General features: G+C 29.6%; 2 protein-coding genes across 3 annotated transcripts; one reads left to right on the plus strand and one right to left on the minus strand.

Moving 5' to 3' along the window:
* The first annotated feature begins 593 nt into the window (after positions 1-593).
* On the plus strand, positions 594-18,754 carry LOC113796466 (apoptosis-resistant E3 ubiquitin protein ligase 1). 2 transcript variants are annotated; one of them, XM_075823846.1, is made up of 5 exons: positions 594-1,068; positions 15,928-15,954; positions 16,039-16,226; positions 16,296-16,559; positions 16,624-18,754. In XM_075823846.1, exons 3-5 carry the CDS (start codon positions 16,074-16,076, stop codon positions 18,655-18,657), a joined length of 2,451 nt encoding a protein of 816 aa, XP_075679961.1. In that variant the 5' UTR covers positions 594-1,068; positions 15,928-15,954; positions 16,039-16,073; the 3' UTR covers positions 18,658-18,754. The 2 variants fall into 2 exon arrangements, with proteins under 2 accessions (XP_075679961.1, XP_027202546.2); XM_027346745.2 differs by lacking the exon at positions 594-1,068 and having other exon boundaries at positions 12,019-15,954.
* On the minus strand, positions 9,226-11,680 carry Ndf (Nucleosome-destabilizing factor). Its single transcript, XM_075825257.1, has 2 exons — positions 11,493-11,680; positions 9,226-11,436 (listed from the first exon to the last, which is right to left on the minus strand). The coding sequence occupies exon 2, from the start codon at positions 11,297-11,299 to the stop codon at positions 9,722-9,724; it is 1,578 nt and encodes a 525-aa protein (XP_075681372.1). The 5' UTR covers positions 11,300-11,436; positions 11,493-11,680; the 3' UTR covers positions 9,226-9,721.
* Positions 18,755-18,832: the final 78 nt, after the last annotated feature.

The raw sequence follows: 18,832 nt of genomic DNA on the forward strand, positions 1-18,832 counted from the left end.
AAATACCTTTTTTTTTACCTGATCATCTGACAATGATCCACAAAACAAACAAACAACCAAACAAAAACAGCCATATAATAATTTTATTTTGACAAATGACATTCTCTCAGTGAGATTCTCTCTCTTTCAGTGAGCTTCTTTTGTTTCTTATTTCCTTTTTGCTTTTTCTTTCTTGTGCGTTCATGTTGTTTTTTTAACCCAAATGAACACACACACCTTCGACACCTTTTTCATTTTTTTTCTTTTTTGAAAAAAAAGGAAAAAAAAAAGAATCATTTTTTTTTATTAGGCCATTGCCCATGATCATGAAATACACTGTACTGAAAAATCATTGTTAACAATGATGATGATGATGGAAAAAATAGAATCGTTTATCAAACGATAAAGAAAAAAAAAAATACATTTTGCGCATCGGTAACAACGTAAGGTAACTTTTTTTTTTTGTTTGAAGAATTTCTTCGAGAAAATGACGGTGTGATGATGTTATATAACCAAAGAATATTCTTGTTGCGCGTGCGCATTTATATTTTGCATTTGAAACATGTGGTTCACATGAATTTTCATCTCATTTCGTTTTTTGATTGTTCAGTTCAGTTTAGTGTGTGTGTGAAGCAACTTTGCAGCGCACAGTGTTTCATTTCAAAATAACAACATTTTCCGATTCTGTTTTTTTACAGAATATTCTGCTGTTTTCAATCAAAGAACATGATGATGATGACGGAATTCCAGCGAAAAAAAAATGAAATTTCAATGTTTTTTTTCCAGTGATTTGATGAGAAAACAACAACAATGAAAAAAATTCCTTTTTGATGGTGCACCGTGTTATTATCGTTGTTTTTTTTCTGGAAAAAATGTCGATTTTGTTGCTGTTGTTGTTGTGAAAATCGTTTTACGCGGAACCGAAACAAAAAAATTCAATCAATGTCAAAATAGTGTCATAGGAATGAAATGAATGAATGAAACGCCCTGGAAGTGGACATCATCGACGATTAAAAAATATATTTTGATTGACAAACAAACAAACAAAAACATGTAAATAATATATGCCCGTTTCTGCTTGGTTGTAATGTAAGTTTTTCAAAAAGATTTTTTTTTTAATTTCATTTTTTCAAAACAAAAAAAAAAGCCAAATTGGGCCATGACAGTCAAAATAGCCGAAATTTTTTCATTTACTTGTCTGCTTCCTCAACATCTCAAATTCAGAAAAAATCTTTACCGAAAAAAATTGACTTTGACGTTTCGAGAATCTCAGTGTTTGTTTGTTTGGTTAATCCATTTGATTTTCACCCAAAATAAAATCACAAATTGAAAGAATATTCTTTTGAATAAGATTGTTTGTTTGTTTTTGCAAAGATTTTTTTTTCTGTTTACTCAAACAAAAACAAAATTTCATCGTTATCGTTGTTAGCAACGTCAAAAATTCTGTTTGATCCATTTAGTCCTGATTGTTGATTGAAGAATCGATTAATGTTTTACTCTGTTTCTGTCTGTCTGTCGATGTTTTTTTTTGTTTTAACACACAACTTGGATGTCTGGGTGAATATTTCGCTCATTTTTTTATACTTTTGGCTCATTTTGTTTGAAATTAGCCTAAAATCATTGGCAAATTTCCGGAAATTTTCTGAAAATAAATTAAATTTTTTTTTGTTTGGTTGGTTGGTTGTCAGTTTTTTTTTTCGTTTGCAAATTCAATTTTCTCTTTCAAAAAAAAAAAAAAAAAAAAAAATAAAAACATCAAAATTGAAAACAAAAAAAATAATCAAAAATTCAAATTTGTAGCGAAAAATGAAAATTGTTTTCATAAATTTTTTTTTCTTCAAAATTGTAGCGAAAAGAAAATTAACTACATACCATTATGATTGACATAATAAATTAAACAACGTAATTTCTCTGTTTTTGTTTATTTATCAAATTTTTGCATTCGTAATGAAAATAAGTAACAAAGTAAAAATGAAAATGTAGCAAACTTTTTGTTTTTGTTTTGTTTTGTTCTGTTTCCAACATAATCATTAACCATTCATTAATAATCATTTATTATCGAAACGAAAAAACCCCCAAATGAAAAACCCCAAAAACATATGAAAAAATCCACACAAAAATCGATCAATCGATTAATTATAAATATTTTTCTCTTGGTCTTTCTTTCTGTCCAATTATATAATAACCCAAAAAAGCAAAAAAAAAAAAAAAAGTTTGTAAAAGAAAAAAGAAGGAAGAAAAAAACTTTCTAGATTTGTGTGTTTGTGTGTGTGTTATTTGTCATTAAAAACTAAAAAGAAATATGATTTTTTCCTTTGTCCACTGTTGTTGTTTGGTTGTTGATGTTGGGTTGGTGATCATTATTTTCGATCAATTAATTTTCATCATCATCATCATCATCATCATCATCATGATTATCATTAAACCAAACTGCCCACCACCATCCAAAAATAACCGTATTGGTCAATCGATCGATCGATCGAAATGATGATTAATTTAGCTTTTGGGTATTCTTTGGTTGCTAGTTGTGATGGTGTATCGAAGGTCGACAACGAGCGAAAAACAACGAAAAACACTCCAGAAAAGAAAAAAGAAGTGTCGAAAATTTGGAATTTTCACATCGATAGATTTCTATAGGAAAACACCATTCATGATTTATGAATGATAATGATGATGATGACAAATCCTGGTTGAAAAAAGCGAAAAAAAAAAATCCATGGCTGTTTGGCCAATTCAGAAAACCAGAAAAATGATAAATTTTAATTCATTTTTTTGTTTTGTTTTTCAAATATATTTTTCGAAAAAAACAAAAACAAAAAAAAAACTTTCTGGATTTTCTAATTTTGATGTAAACAATATTCCTTGGAAAGTTTTTGCTGTTGTTGTTCACTATACTATTCAATATTGAAAATGTAATGAGTTTTTTTCTTTTTGGAAAAAGTTTGTCAAACTTTTCCCAAAAAAAAAAAAAAAAAAAATACAGATCAAATATTGATGATGAATGAATGAATGAACTTGTTTTACTTTCACTGAAAGTAAATGAATATATTACCATCATCACTTTTTCACTTGTTTTCCCAGCTGAGAATTCAATATTTATAATCATTAAATGAATTTATTCTGAAAGAGAGAATATTCTTTCAACACTGAAACACTCACTGAATGAATGAAAGTGAAACGAAACAAAACAACAGCCCGAAAAAACGTTGATTAATCCTATTTATTTATTACATAACCTTATGAAATGAACTGAACTGAACTGATTGGGATAATCATTTTTGTTATTAGGCAAGCAATATTTTTCATTCATTTATAATAATAAATTAGCTAATGATAATGATAATGATGATGATGATTATAAGTATAGTAACCAGGGTCGATCTGTAATATGTAATTTACTAAATTGACTTTCGGTTAGTTTCGATCGACATTGAAGAAGAATTTTTTTTAGTAAAGAAAAACAACATTAACAACAACAACAAAAACATAATAACTATGTGTGTGGGCTGTACAGAATTTGTTTTTTTTGTTTGTTTGATTTTTTTTCTCTGGTTGAAAATCACAGAATTCAGGAATCAAGAATCAGAAATCAAGAATCAAGAATCGAGAATCAAGAATCAAAAATCAAAAGCAAAGGATTTGAATTTTTTTCATCAATTAATTAACTAAAACTAAATCTGATTAATTAACTAAATTTAGGCAACAAAAAAAAAAAATTACCCTGGACAAAAATAATGATTCAACCAAAATCAAAACCATTAAATATTGGTGGAAAATGTAATGATATATATTTTCTCTCTAATTAACTAATCTAATTAATTAATTAGAATCTTCATTAGGCCGGGTTTTCAGCGAGCAAAGAATCTCCAGATTTTTGTTAGTTTTTTTCCAAAAAAAAAGCAAAAAAGCAATTTGCGATTCGATTCTTGAAAACAAAACAACAGCAAAAAATTCTCCTTGTTTTCATATTGATATGAACAAAACAAAACGTGATTTGCATATAATAAAAATTTTATTTTTTTTTCTTCTTCGATTCTGTCGATAAACAACAACAACAAACGACAAACGAGCATCATCATCAAACATCGATCATCAGAATTCAAAAAAAAAATTGGACAAGTTTTTTTTTCGATTCGTGATTCTCATTGTTCATCGAATGACAATAAATTGATGATGATCATCATCATTTTGGAGAACAAAAGTTGTTGTTCCAAAATGATCATTCAATCATACATCATCATCATATCATCATCATCATCATCATCAATTTTTTTCCTTCTTTTTTTTGCAAAAACATTTTTCTCAAGAATGTTTTTGCAAAAAAAGCATAAAAGAAGAAAAAAACAAAATTCTGCTAATCAATATTTGATGAAGAATTTTCGTTTTTTTTAGTGAATAAAACATGAATGTTAATGAAAAATAAAAAACAAAACAGTAATGACTGACGACGGTATATTTGGTGAACAATTAGTGATTGACACTTATTAGTTTTTTCTCTCTGTAACTGTGTTTGTGTTCGTGTTTTTCTATTTTGCTTTTTGCTTTGGTTTATGTTTTTTTTTTGTTTTCACTGTAAAGATGTTCTTGCACTGTTACTAATTGGAAAAAAAGTAGCAAAAAAAAAAATCATTAAACATTAAAAACATTAATAATGATGATGTTCGATAAAGGTCGAAAGTTTTTTTTTGTTTCCCGGAAAATTTCTCCAAAATCTTGATTCCTGTATCCGGAACAAGCAAGAAACGGACGGAAGAAAAAGTGAGACACAATAGAATTCTTTTTAATCATATAATGGGAAATTCTGTTATCTTTAGCAATTTTTTTTTTGTTATAGAATCAAAGAAAAGTTTACAAAGAAAAAAAAACTTTCCGGAAAATTTTCTTGTAAAACCAAATGAATGAATGAATTGATTATTTCCAAACTGTGATATTCATTTTACTGAATCAAACTTTGTTCAATTTCAAATGTGTTTGTCACACACACACACATTCGAAATGAAGTTAAACTTAAAATCAATGAGGAATTGAATTGGAGAGTGAAGTGTTTAATTGAAACTTTGAATGGAAGTTTTGTCTACCTTTTTCTTTTCAATGAGATCTTTCTCTTCTTTTGTTTTCGCTTTTTTTTCATTCTCCAAACAAACAAATCTTACTTTCAAATCTTCTTCATTTCCATTTTCTATTTTCTTATTTCACTGTCGTTCGGTTTGATTCCGAAAATTCAATTAAAATAGTGAAAATAAAGAATTTCTTTTCGTTTCTTGTCCATTTAATTTGATTTACATTGAATAGCAGCAGCTGATCAATCGATTTTTGTGTGATTAAATTTTCTCTCTGATTCAATGTGGTTTGATCGATTTTTTTTGTTTCTGTTGTTTTTTTTCGGCAAATAACAAAAACAATAAATAAACAAACAAACTACAGTGAATCGGCAAAAATCTGTGAGAAATTTCATTTCAAAGAAATTTTTTCAAATAAACAATATTTACATTTTGTTTCTTTGTTTTTTGTTTTCAACAAAAAATTTATTGATTTCAAAACAAAAGAATTTTTCTGCTTATATTTGCAGAATATTCTTTCTCTTTCGTCGCCAACATTGTTGATGAATTACGAATGGAATTCTTTTTGAACAATTTTCAGAGAATCTCGATAGTGATTTGGTTGGAATGTTTGATTATTTTTGGTTGTTGACCAAATATGATTGAAAAACAAAAAATTCATATTCTGTCATTCAGAATGTTTCAATTGTTTTAAATTTTCATTATTATTTTTCCAATGAAAATTCCGGATCAATTGAAGAATTTCCCCAGCAATTTCATATTTCAATTTCATTATGACTAAAGTTTATAATGACAAAGTTTAAAGTTCATAGCAGTTATTTACTACATATTGTAGCAAATGGAATATTTTGCTGCAAAAAAATCAATTCTGTCTGTCTGGGTGAGATGTTGAACATGATGATGATTACGATGATGAAAAAACTTGTTAGTAATCAGACCACAAACACATTCTTGATGTTTTTTGTTTATCCAGAAACAAATACAATTAATGTGATTTGAATTGATCAATTCAATCGAGAGAGTGAAAGATACCGAAAATGCTGTAAAGAATTAGATTCAAATCAAATTGAATTTGTTTGTTTTTTCTCTTTCGTTTGGTTTATGTTTGATTGCAACAAAAAACAAAAACAAAAATGTTATGTCATCACGTTTCCAAAAACAAAACAAGGATGATCATCATTAATTTAAAATTATTATTCGGTTTCTTTGGCTACAAGAACCAAGAACCGAGAGAGAGAGAGAGAAAGTTTTTTTTCTGTATGTTTTTCCACCATAAAAACAACAAACCACGAATATCAAAAAAACCGAATTACACTGATCAAATTTGTCCATCATCATCATCATCATTCATTCATATCATTCAATGATGGTCCATTATATGGTTATTTTATTTTCTTGTTTTTTTACTGGTCCGAAAAAGACCCGATTACTCATTTTTTTTCCGAGATGGCCAAATAGCGAAAAAAAAACTCGAAATTCAATTTGCTTTTATGAATCTTCAGTAGCAGTTTTTCATAAAAAAGTTTTTTTTCTCATAAAAATAATGTAGCAAATTTTTTTTTTATGATTATTTCTCGACAGCAGCAACCCATAATAATAATAATGATAATCCATCCATCTCAATCAATCTTTTTTTTTTTCTCTTCTGGTTTTGGTTTTCTTTTTGTTCATGAATCTTCTATGAATTTTTTTTTTTCATTTCTGCTTGATTAACATTGTTCATTTTTTTCATTTTTTCTGGTTTAGTTCATGTTCACTTTGTGTGTGTGTAATATTAGTAGCTTATTATCTGTAAATGTATCACTTTTCTCATCAATTTTTCTTAATGTATCCAATATCTAATGAGATAATGTCAATTGTGTATGTGCGAGTGTGTGTGTTTGAATATCTGATTACGTGTTTTGAATTACTAAATGATGATAACAAGTAATTTTACATAATTCAAGGTAGAAAAAAAATTTCCCGGAAAGTTTCTCTACCTATTTATTTTTCCAAAATTGAATTATAATAAGAATTTTTCTCTTTCCTTTTGACATTTTTCCTTGAGAAAAAATGATGATGTTTTTTTTGATCTTTTTTTTTCGTACTTAGGAATAAGCTTTGACGTAAATATTGTTGTTGTTGCTGTTTTCAAAGACAGTCGAACAGGGATTATTATTCAAAAAAAAAAAAAACACTCCACAATGAGAGAATGTTTCCAGCAATAAATTATTTAAAAATTCTTAAATTCAAGAATTTCAAATTAGAATCATATATGGGATATAAACTTTTTTTAACACTCTGGTTGTGTGTACGGGTGTATATGTTTGTCCAAAATATATTCTCACCTTGGTTCAGACAAATGTAATAAAGAAATTGAATGAAGAAACATTTACGGAAAACGAATTGTAAATGTTTCTGGACAAAACAAAACAACCAAATAAAAACACAGTAAAGATATCATTCTTTACAAACATTTAAAGAATGAATTCCGAAATTGGAAAAACGAAAATGTTTTTTTGAATTTTTTATTTTCTTTTCACACAAACACAAACTAAACATTTGGACAAAATGGTCATAAACGAAAGAATGTAGGTGTTCAGAAGGTCAGGAAATGAAAATGAACCAAACAAAAATGTAGCCAAAATGATGATGATAATGATGTTGAGAGAAAAATTCTTTTTTTCGTTTATGGATGCTATTTTTCTTTCTTCGTTTCAATTTTCTGCATTGCACTTCATTCCAGATGTGTGTTTGAGTGCCTTGAGAAGTGTGTTTATGTTAGATAATAATAAAGATAATAATAATAATGACTGCGACAAGAATTTTTATGAATTTTTTCTTTCAACTTCATCGTCTTCGTTGTTGTTGTTGAAAATATTCAAGTGTTATTCATTCTCTCTCTCCATGTTCTTCAAAACATTGTTAAAATTTTTCTGTATCGTTTTCTCTGATTCCATTATATTACCCAACGACACACACACACACAAACACGGGTGTTTTTATATTGTTTCACAGGAATGGATGTTTTTCTTCTTCGTTTTTTTATTCAAAATATCTCTGTGTGTGTGTGTCATACACATTTGGTGGGTATTTTCAATCTGACTGTATCACACTGGTGCTTCATTTTGATAAAATAATGATTTTAAGAAAAAAATGCCAGACACATTGTGAAAAACAAATTAAAGTAGCCAAAAAAGTTCATACCTTAATGGGTTTTTTTGTCTGTTCTAAGTGTAGCAAGTGAGTAAATTAGATTTTTTTTCTTTGCAGTACCGGTCGATTACTGAAAGTAGTTGGTTGAAAAATTTAACTAAACTAAGATAAAGGAAGAAGAAGAAAATTGAGATGTAATAAGAGTGTAATATCAAAAAAAAACTGTCAAGTTTTAATCTAATTTTTTATCGTTTGATTCAATATAACTAAGTAATGTTTGAAGATTCTGTAAATTCTGGAAACATTTCTCTCTCGCTACAATGAATATCAAACACACACACAGAAAAACTATGAATGTTTATAATTAAATTATAATAAAGAAGAAGTTTGATTTGATTTTTACAGATCAGATAATTTTTTCTTCCAAAAATAAAGAATATTGATTGTTGGCTGTTGTTGTGATTATGTATCATTTTGGAGAGAGAGAAAAATACTGGCAAGAAATTTGCCGGGATTCTTGAATAACAAATTTTTTCTTTTTTTGCTTTCTTTCATCCGATAAACAATCTAAAGAAAATGAACAAAGAACAACAACAACAGCAATAATTAAAGTAAAGAAATTCAATTTAATTAAGACGAAAAGAAGTCTTTCAAGCCAAAAATGTTTTTCATCTTTAATGTGGAATGAATTTAATGGACAAGTATGACACATTTGAGAATCTAATTTATCAAATAAACAAACAAAACATTTCAAAAGAATCATTTTCTGGAGATGGAAAAACTTTCTCTCTTTCCCTTCAATATTCATTATAGAGAAAATCTCCAACAATACAATGATGATGATAGATTTAGGCCAACGGTAGTGTGTTTAATCAATCAATTTCATTTCGTTCAACCGACCAACTAACCAACCAAGAAAAATAATCAATATTTGATCAAAAAGATAAGAATCAGCGAAAAGTGAGAGAAGAAATCGAAATTGAATGTTGAAATTCATGAATCAAATCGATGATATCGACCGAATAATAACAAGAACCCAGATGTAAAATGATTGTAATTTCAAAAAAAAAATTTATAATTAAAATTTTCAAATTATAAATAAATAAAAGAGGAAAAGTATTTTTGTTTGTTTGAACTTTGATTCGAAAATAAAATAAAATAAGTTTTTTTTATGACCAAAAAAGAAAAAAAAAATTATAATCCTGGTTGTTGTAATTAATGTGTATTACAAGTGTATCATTCATGAATAAATGAAAATGTAGCAAAATGAATAAATGTAGCGAAAAAAAGCATTACAAATTAAAATATTAATGAATTGAATGAATGAATCAGGTGCGTATGAATAATGAATATTATATTATAATTTTATAAGTTTATAATTTTCGTTTTTTTTAATTATTAAATATGAAAAAAATTGATGATGATGGATGTTTTTAATATTAATATTAATGTTAATGTGTGTGTGTGATGCTTGTAAATTTAAAAAAAAATCAAAATAACATTCTTGTCGTCATTTTTGCTACTTTTTTTTCTTTGTTGCTTTTTGTTTAATAAAAATGTAATTTTTTTTGTTTTAAAACTTCATTTACTGTTGATGTCATTGGTGTTGGAAATGAACGATGATTAGCATCTTTTAAACAATAACCTAAATCTCTACGTATATGATCCATTGGTATATCACGTATCAATGTCATATCGATTAATGATGATGAATTATTTTCAATCCATTGTGAATTTAATGGTGATTTTGTTATAATATCGATAAAATCTTTATTAATTAGTCCAAGACGTTCAACTAATGTTGTACATTCCATTAATGCGGCAACTTGATTTGAATAATAAATAGACATCATAACATTCATTTTCGATGCAACACCAACATTTTCACTTAGAAAATATACATGTGAACTAAATGATTCAAAACATGAACTACAATCATCAAATAATGAACGATTACCGGCAACTAATGCCATCATTTTGCCTTGTTCAATTTGTTCTGGTAATGAACATAATAATAATGGTGCTTCCAAATATCGACCACCTTTTGATTTAATCCAATTATCAATTTCAATTGAAATTGAATAATCCATTGATGTTAGTTCAACATAACCTTTTGTTGGATCAATTTCATTCGATATACCACAATTACCGAAAAATATTGATTGTGATGCATTTGAATCATTTAAACAGGAAAATGTTATATCCGATTCACGAACAACATCACCCGGTGTTTTAACCGTATTAGCACCTAATTTTTCAAAATCTTTACATTTATTTGGTGTACGATCCCATATGGTTAATTCATGTCCAGAATCAATCAATAATTTTGCTAAATTTTGTCCAATTTTACCAAGTCCAATAAAACCAAATTTTAAACTTGATGGTTTTGATCTATTCGATTTATTAACCAATTTCATTTCGGAAACAATATTTGTTTGTTTATTTGAAGCATTATTTGTTGTTGTAATTTTTGGTTGTTCAGATTTGAGCGGAATATTTTGTTCATGAACAGGTGATGATGATGATTGTACAGCAGCAGCAGCAGTTTTCATTCGTTTTGATTCGGCATTTGAAACCGAAGTAGCCGAAGCTGAAGCAGGTTTTTTACCCGTAGTAACAACAGTAGTTTCTTGTTCATTTGAATTTTCAAAATTACGTTTTTCTTTTTTAAACGGTGTACGACTATAGTCACGTGTTAATGATGATGGACTATTTATAGTTGTTACTTTTTTCGATTTAAAAACTTCATTTGTAAATTTTGAACTATTATCCGGTGTTGTTGATGTAACATTTGTAATTGATGATGTTGTTGTTGTTGTTCCTTTTTGTTTTGACCATTGTTCTTCAATCTTTTCACAAGCCATTTTAAATGATTTAGATTTTTTTGGTCCACTAGAAAATTGTTCACGAAATTCTTCATATGGTTTAATATTATCTTCAGTAACACGACCAAAATCTTCTGAACCAAAAAAACGTACTAAATATGAATTTTTTATTTTACGATTATTTTTTACTTGATCATCCGGTACGATTGTAGCAGGCCAATAATTAAAACCTTTTACTTTTGCCCATACTAAATCACCTAATTTATATTTACTGTCACTAGTTGATGTTAATTCGGCCATTTTTTTTGTTTTGTTGGCTTATTTTAGGATCCTTGATTGATTTGAAGAAGAAAAAAACAAATTATTTCGGACAAAATTTTCGTTCAGAAAAATGATTTTCGTTGAATGAATGAATGAATCGATCAGAGTTGACAAACCTAAAGAAATGATCAATGATTTTAAGTTAAATTCAATTGATTTGATAAAAACATACCCAAAAACAGATGATTTTGATAGAATTTTCTCAAAAAAAAAAATATAAACAAATAAATTCTGTAGCCGTATTTTCGTTAATTGTCGGCACTTTTTTTTGTTTGTTGGTTCGATTGGATTTTTGGATGGATGTCGGTTAGAAAAAAAAAGCGCCAGTAACAAACATGGAGGCATACAAAGCTGCGAGTAGAATCATATATTATGAGCAAAACACAATAATGGTGGTAGTGGTATAGCAGCAGCAGTAAATATCATTGTATAAAATTGGCAATATATTTCATTTTTATCAATGGCGTCTTTGTGCAAACAAACGAAAAAAAAAACATTCGAATAACGCATGCGCTAATGGTTAACGCGCGCGCTTTTTTTTTCTTCTTTCGTCCAATTCGACATTGTTGTTTTTTTTTTTTTTTTGTTGAAAACAACAAGCGTAACAATAACGCATGTCTGAATTTTTGAATATTTTTTTTTTGATTTGCTACTTTCAAAGTATGAAAAACATACATACCATAGATATCGATTTTTATCGATTACAGAAGTGTGTGTTGCTGGCCTTTGGCCAGCAGCACGCACACTTGCTTCAGCCCGTAGATTCTGGCAGATGAGCGGCTACGCCGCCCATCTCCCAAATCTTTGGCTGAAGTTTTGTTCTTTTGCGATCGATCCAACTATTTATTCATTCGATACAATCAATTATTGTTTTCTATCCATTTGTTTCGGGTTTCACCGAAAATCGGTCCAAAAAAATATTGAAAAAATCGCCAAAGATAGCCACAAATATTGGCGCTTCACTTAGTTCCTCCCGGAAAACCTAATTGCACAAACCTAACCTAACCTGCTTAAGGCCGCGGTCCCATTACAATGAGACCGGGGCCTAAGCGTTAACAATTGTTTCTATCCCGAGGCAATTCGTGTTGCGCAGACTGTTGCGCACATTGACTTTTTCTGCAGACCCTTTCTATCACATTTGTGTATTAAAAATTTCCTAACACATTTCTCTTGCCCTTCATTTTTTTGTGCACGACACTCTCGAGAAGCTTCGCTTCTCGTGTTTATTAATAAGACAAGTGTGTGTTGCCGGCCTTCGGCCAGCAGCACGCACACTTGCTTCAGCCCGTAGATTTTGGCAGATGAGCGGCTACGCCGCCCATCTGCCAAATCTTTGGCTGAAGTTTTGTTCTTTTGCGATCGATCCAACTATTTATTCACTCGATACAATCAATTATTTGTTTTCTATCCATTTGTTTCGGTTTCACCGAAAATCGGTCCAAAAAAATATTGGAAAAAATCGCCAAAGATAGCCACAAATATTGGCGCTTCACTTAGTTCCTCCCGGAAAACCTAATTGCACAAACCTAACCTAACCTGCTTAAGGCCGCGGTCCCATTACAATGAGACCGGGGCCTAAGCGTTAACAATTTTTTCTATCCCGAGGCAATTCGTGTTGCGCAGACTGTTGCGCACACTGACTATTTCTGCAGACCCTTTCTATCACATTTGTGTATTAAAAATTTCCTAACACATTTCTCTGTTAACGACAATTTCTTGTGCACCACACTCGAGAAGCTTCGCTTCTCGTGTTTATTATATAGACAAGTGTGTGTTGCTGGCCTTTGGCCAGCAGCACGCACACTTGCTTCAGCCCGTAGATTCTGGCAGATGAGCGGCTACGCCGCCCATCGCCCAAATCTTTGGCTGAAGTTTTGTTCTTTTGGGATTCGATCCAATTATTTATTTGTTTTCTATCCATTTGTTTCGGGTCTCACCGAAAATCGGTCCAAGAAAAATAGTGGAGAAAATCGCCAAAAATAGCCACAAATATTGGCGCTTTAGTTAGTTCCTCCCGGAAAACCTAATTGCACAAACCTAACCTAACCTGCTTAAACCAAATTTAAATTATATTTGAATATTTCCATTTTTTTGCTATTTTTTCCTATTGAGATTTTTTTGCAAACCATAATTTTTCTCTAAGGCCGCAGTCCCATTACAATGAGACCGGGGCCTAAGCGTTAACAATTGTTTCTATCCCGAGGCCATTCATGTTGCGCACGATGTTGCGCACATTGACTTTTTCTGCAGACCCTTTCTAACACATTTGTCAATTTTCCTAACACATTTCTCTGCTAATTGCATTTGCTAACACATTTCTCTGTGCACGACACTCTCGAGAAGCTTCGCTTCTCGTGTTTATTATATAGATATTCGTTCGTCATTTGTTTTGATTATACAGTGGTACCTCGGTTAACGAACACCTCGGTTAACGAAATTTTCGGTTAACGACGATGGGTCAGGAGAAAAAATTACCTCAGTTAACGATGATTTTTTCGGTTAACGACGATTTAAAAAAATCAATTTTTTGATTTTTTTTGCGTATAATTTATTATAAATATTTGATTTTTTCAACAAAGACAACATCCTACTTATGAGAATTGATATCTAATCAAGAAATTTCATGAAAATTACAAGTTCCAAATATAATAATCGCTAGCCGAAAATGATTCTTTTTGGTTGAACAAATCTGAATTCCCTTATTCAGCTATGATTACTAACGATTCAAAATTCGCTTGCTTAACGATGATCACTGACAAATCCAAATTTACTAACCAAGCAATGATCACTGAAAAATCCAAATTTCCTAACCAAGCAATGATCACTGAAAAATCCAAATTCACTTGCTTAACGATGGTCACTAACAAATCAAAATTTGCTAACCAAGCAATGATCACTGAAAAATCCAAATTTCCTAACCAAGCAATGATCACTGAAAAATCCAAATTTCCTAACCAAGCAATGATCACTGAAAAATCCAAATTCACTTGCTTAACGATGGTCACTAACAAATCAAAATTTGCTAACCAAGCAATGATCACTGAAAAATCCAAATTCACTTGCTTAACGATGGTCACTAACAAATCAAAATTTGCTAACCAAGCAATGATCACTGAAAAATCCAAATTTCCTAACCAAGCAATGATCACTGAAAAATCCAAATTCACTTGCTTAACGATGGTCACTAACAAATCAAAATTTGCTAACCAAGCAATGATCACTGAAAAATCCAAATTTCCTAACCAAGCAATGATCACTGAAAAATCCAAATTCACTTGCTTAACGATGGTCACTAACAAATCAAAATTTGCTAACCAAGCAATGATCACTGAAAAATCCAAATTTCCTAACCAAGCAATGATCACTGAAAAATCCAAATTTCCTAACCAAGCAATGATCACTGAAAAATCCAAATTCATTTTCTAAACAATTTCAACTAAGTAACGAATTCAAATTCATAAACGAAACAAGTCCAACAAAGAATGAAAAGTTTAACAAATCTTATCGATCAAGGAATAAAATTCGATTGGTTATCAAAAAGTGCTATGGGAGAATATGGTTCATTTTTGAAAGATTTCGGATTTGAATAAGAAAACAATTTCCTGGGTTTGAATGGATTTAAAATTTGCAAAATTTCATTTTGAATTCAATCGTTTTGAACGAATTGAATCGTTATAAACACGTGAATTTGAATTCTTTACTGGCCATTGTTGGAATGGTTAAACAAGTGAATTTTGGATTTTTCAGTGATCATTGCTTGGTTAGTGAATTTTGATTTGTTAGTGACCATCGTTAAGCAAGTGAATTTGGATTTGTCAGAGAACATTGCTTCGTTAGTGAATTTGGATTTTTTAGTGATGATCTTTAAGCAAGTGAATTCGGATTCGTTAGTGATGATCTTCGAACAAGTGAATTTGGATTTTTTTAGTGATGATCTTCAAACAAATGAATTTGGATTTTTTAGTGACCATCGTTAGACAATCTAAAACATATTGCAACTCTTTTTTGAGAAAAAAAGGTAAAGAATTATGACAGTGAAGCAAACTTTTAAGGGAAGTGGGACATTTTTCATTTTTATCACCGAAAAGTGATGATTTCCGTTATCAGATCCAGTCTATGGATTAGCCTAGATAAGAACGAATTCAAAAATAATCAGTTTATTATGATTACATGGCTTTTTTCGAGAATTTAAGGTGATAATAGGAAATCAAGGTCTGAGGTCGGATCAATTTTATCCGCTCTCCATTGAAACCTATGGAAAATCGTACCTCGGTTAACGAACATTTCGGTTAACGACGGTTTTTCAGGACCCGATCATCGTCGTTAACCGAGGTACCACTGTATTTTTTGTTTTTTGATTGCATGTTTTGGGCGCTGGTGTTACACAATAATTCAATTACATTATGCAAAAAAACTGTGTTTTGAATTTTTTTTTCGTTTTTATCGAACTTCAATTACAATTTTCTTCTGTCTGTGATATTATCCGAACTTTATTTGTCAACACACATATGTTTACGTCGAATAGTAATCCTGTTTTTTTTCCACAAAAATTTTTATTCCATGACAAAATCAAACCAATATCGATAAATCACCGAATATGTTTATAGACTTATCCGTATTTTTATTTGGATCTGGTAAGCTAATCTGGTATTATTTTCTCGAATACAATGACATTATTAATTGAAATTTTCCTTGTTTCTTTTCTTGTTTTTTGATAGTCTCATTTATTGTGATTCCTTGGATCATATGGAAAATGATCTCAAATATACAATTTAGTCATAAAGAAGGTAAATCAGGTTTTCTTACATTCATCACTGGTAGCTATTTAGCACCACAAAATTGTAAAGTTATATTTGATTGGCAATCACCGACAACTGTTTCAAATTTAGCTACATTTATAATAAAAGTTTGTATCAATTATATCTGGTTGCTGTTATTTTAATTGTTTAATTTTTTTTGGTCGTCATCCTTATAGTTTTATCAACGTAATCATAAACCATATCCAATAACTGCTGATGATAGACTTTCGGTACATATAACGAATGGTTTACAAGTTGTGCCTTGTTCAATTGAATTTGGTGATTTAAATCCATCATTGGCAAACGTTGCACGTGTTAGTTTTTCACCGAAAAAATCCGGTAATTATACGATAAATATTCTGGTCGGTAATACATTTACACATTTACGTGGTTCACCATTTACCGATATTTATTTCGAACCATTAACACCTTCTCCTCATGTATGTACTCGATTTTTTTTGGCTTTTGCTCGATAATCTAATCTCTAATTTTTTCTCAACATAGGAAACTTTATTTGTTAATCACTGTTCAACAGTTGTTTGTATTGCTAAAAATTTACATGCATTAATTATTGAAACAAGAGATCGTTTTGGTAATCTTTGTTTATTGGATAGTGAATTGAATAAAAATTTTGATGAAAGTCAAGATTTTCAAGTTACATTCACGGAAATATCAACTGAACAACAAATCGATACTTGTTATTATTGGAAAAGAGAAATTTGTGATAATTCAAGAATTGTATTGATTATTGCATTTGAATTATCCGGTGTTTATCATGCATTAGTATCATATAAAGGAACATTATTAAAAAATGGTGATTTTAATATTGTTTGCCTTACGGAAAATGAATCGGAAATTGTTAAAAAATGTACATTACATTCAAAAAGTTGTTATTTTAATGCACGGTTATTACCACCAAGATCACAACAACAACAACAACAATCATCAAAAGATTCAACGAATGAAATTAAATTGAAAAATGTTGTTTGTTTTATATCACCAAAACAGCTTAAAATTGAAAAATATTTTCTAAAAATTATACCAAAACGTTTATCAACATTTCGTTTATTACCATCGACTAAATTTTATTTTAAACGTAATAATCATCTGCATAATAATTCGGATCTATTCCCGTTATCGACATCATCATCATCAACAAATTTGAGCAGCTATAATGATGATGATTTACCAAACCAATCGAACATCACCAAACAATGGGAACCATATATAAATCCAGAAGAATTTATTATGATTGATGATGGTGCACAAACACCAATCGAATTAATAACACCACAACGTAATATTATTGTTGCAATTTTTACATATTTTCTTTTAAATCGTATTGGTGGTAGTGAATCATTTCGTGATAAACAAGATTTTTTCTATTCCGAAGTACGTCGTCATCATCAAAAAACTAATTATTTACCTGGCCGGATTCATTTGAAAATATCAAGAGAAAATTTATTAGATTCATCAATGAAAGCAGTACGATCATCAAATGATTGGTTGAAAAAATTTAAAATTGAATTTATTGGTGAAATTGGTATTGATTGGGGTGGTCTGCGTCGTGAATGGTATACATTATTATGTAAAACATTGTTTGATCCAAAACCATCAATGTCAATCGATAACGATGATACACCGTTATTTATACGTTTTAAACAAGATAAACAAGGTCTTATTCATCTTAATCCATATTGTAAAAGATTCGGAGCATATGAATTTGCCGGTAGATTAATTGGAAAATGTTTATTGGATTCATCATTTTGTCCAAATGAAAAATGTTTAATTAATGCACGTTTTTGTCGATCATTTTTAGCACAATGGATTGGTTTGAGGGTAAATTATCGTTATTTTGAACAAGATGATCCTGATCTTTATATAAGTAAAATTAAATTTATATTGGAAAATAATTGTTCATCATCATCGCTGGATTTGAGTTTTTGTGATGAAGAATATGATCTGAATGGAAAACTTATACGTATCGTCGATCTTATACCGAATGGTTCAAATATTCGTGTAACCGAAGCGAATAAAATTCGTTACTTGGATGCATTAGCACAATATCGTTTATCGATAAAATGTAAAGATCAAATGTCAGCATTTCTTAAAGGTCTAAATGATTTAATACCGGATAATTTATTAAGTATATTTGATGAAAATGAAATTGAACTGTTGGTTTGTGGTGCAACCACTTATTCCCTATCGGATTTAAGATTAAATCATGTTGTTACTGGTGCTATTTATGATTTTCAAAAAATTATCGATTGGTTTTGGCGTTCATTAGCCAATTTTTCGGATGAAGAATTTGGACGTCTTTTACAATTTACTACTGGTTGTTCAATATTACCACCAGGTGGATTTTCTGAATTAAATCCACGTTTTCAAATAACATCATCATTAACATATGGAACATTACCAACAGCACATACTTGTTTTAATCAGATTTGTCTTCCGGATTATGATACATTCGATGATTTTGATCGTTCACTTAGAATAGCAATCACTGAAGGTTCAGAAGGTTTTGGTTTAGTTTGATGTTGAAAATGTTTTTTGTTTTTTTTTGTTATTTTTTGTCGAAAGAATTTTAATTTTTTTTTAAATGAATAAAAAAAATGTTTATGAAAAAAAGTTGATGAGAAAATTTCCCGTAAAACATGATTTTCCCTCCAAATTTAAATTTTGCGCCAATTTTTTTTTCTTCAAATGACTC

This window comes from Dermatophagoides pteronyssinus, unplaced genomic scaffold (genome assembly GCF_027571235.1).
Source record: "Dermatophagoides pteronyssinus isolate colony J.1.1.1.1 unplaced genomic scaffold, Derpt_VIB-CSIC_2022.12 sq0001, whole genome shotgun sequence".
In the NCBI taxonomy this organism is placed as follows: domain Eukaryota; kingdom Metazoa; phylum Arthropoda; class Arachnida; order Sarcoptiformes; family Pyroglyphidae; genus Dermatophagoides; species Dermatophagoides pteronyssinus.

Coding starts and splice junctions, on each gene's coding strand:
- Ndf (XM_075825257.1), bottom strand. CDS start 11,299: ATGGCCGAATTAACATCAACTAGTGACAGTAAATATAAATTAGGTGAT.
- LOC113796466 (XM_027346745.2), top strand. CDS start 15,918: ATGTTTATAGACTTATCCGTATTTTTATTTGGATCTG. Junction 15,955..16,038: donor CGTATTTTTATTTGGATCTG/GTAAGCTAATCT, acceptor GTTTTTTGATAG/TCTCATTTATTGTGATTCCT. Junction 16,560..16,623: donor CATTAACACCTTCTCCTCAT/GTATGTACTCGA, acceptor TTCTCAACATAG/GAAACTTTATTTGTTAATCA.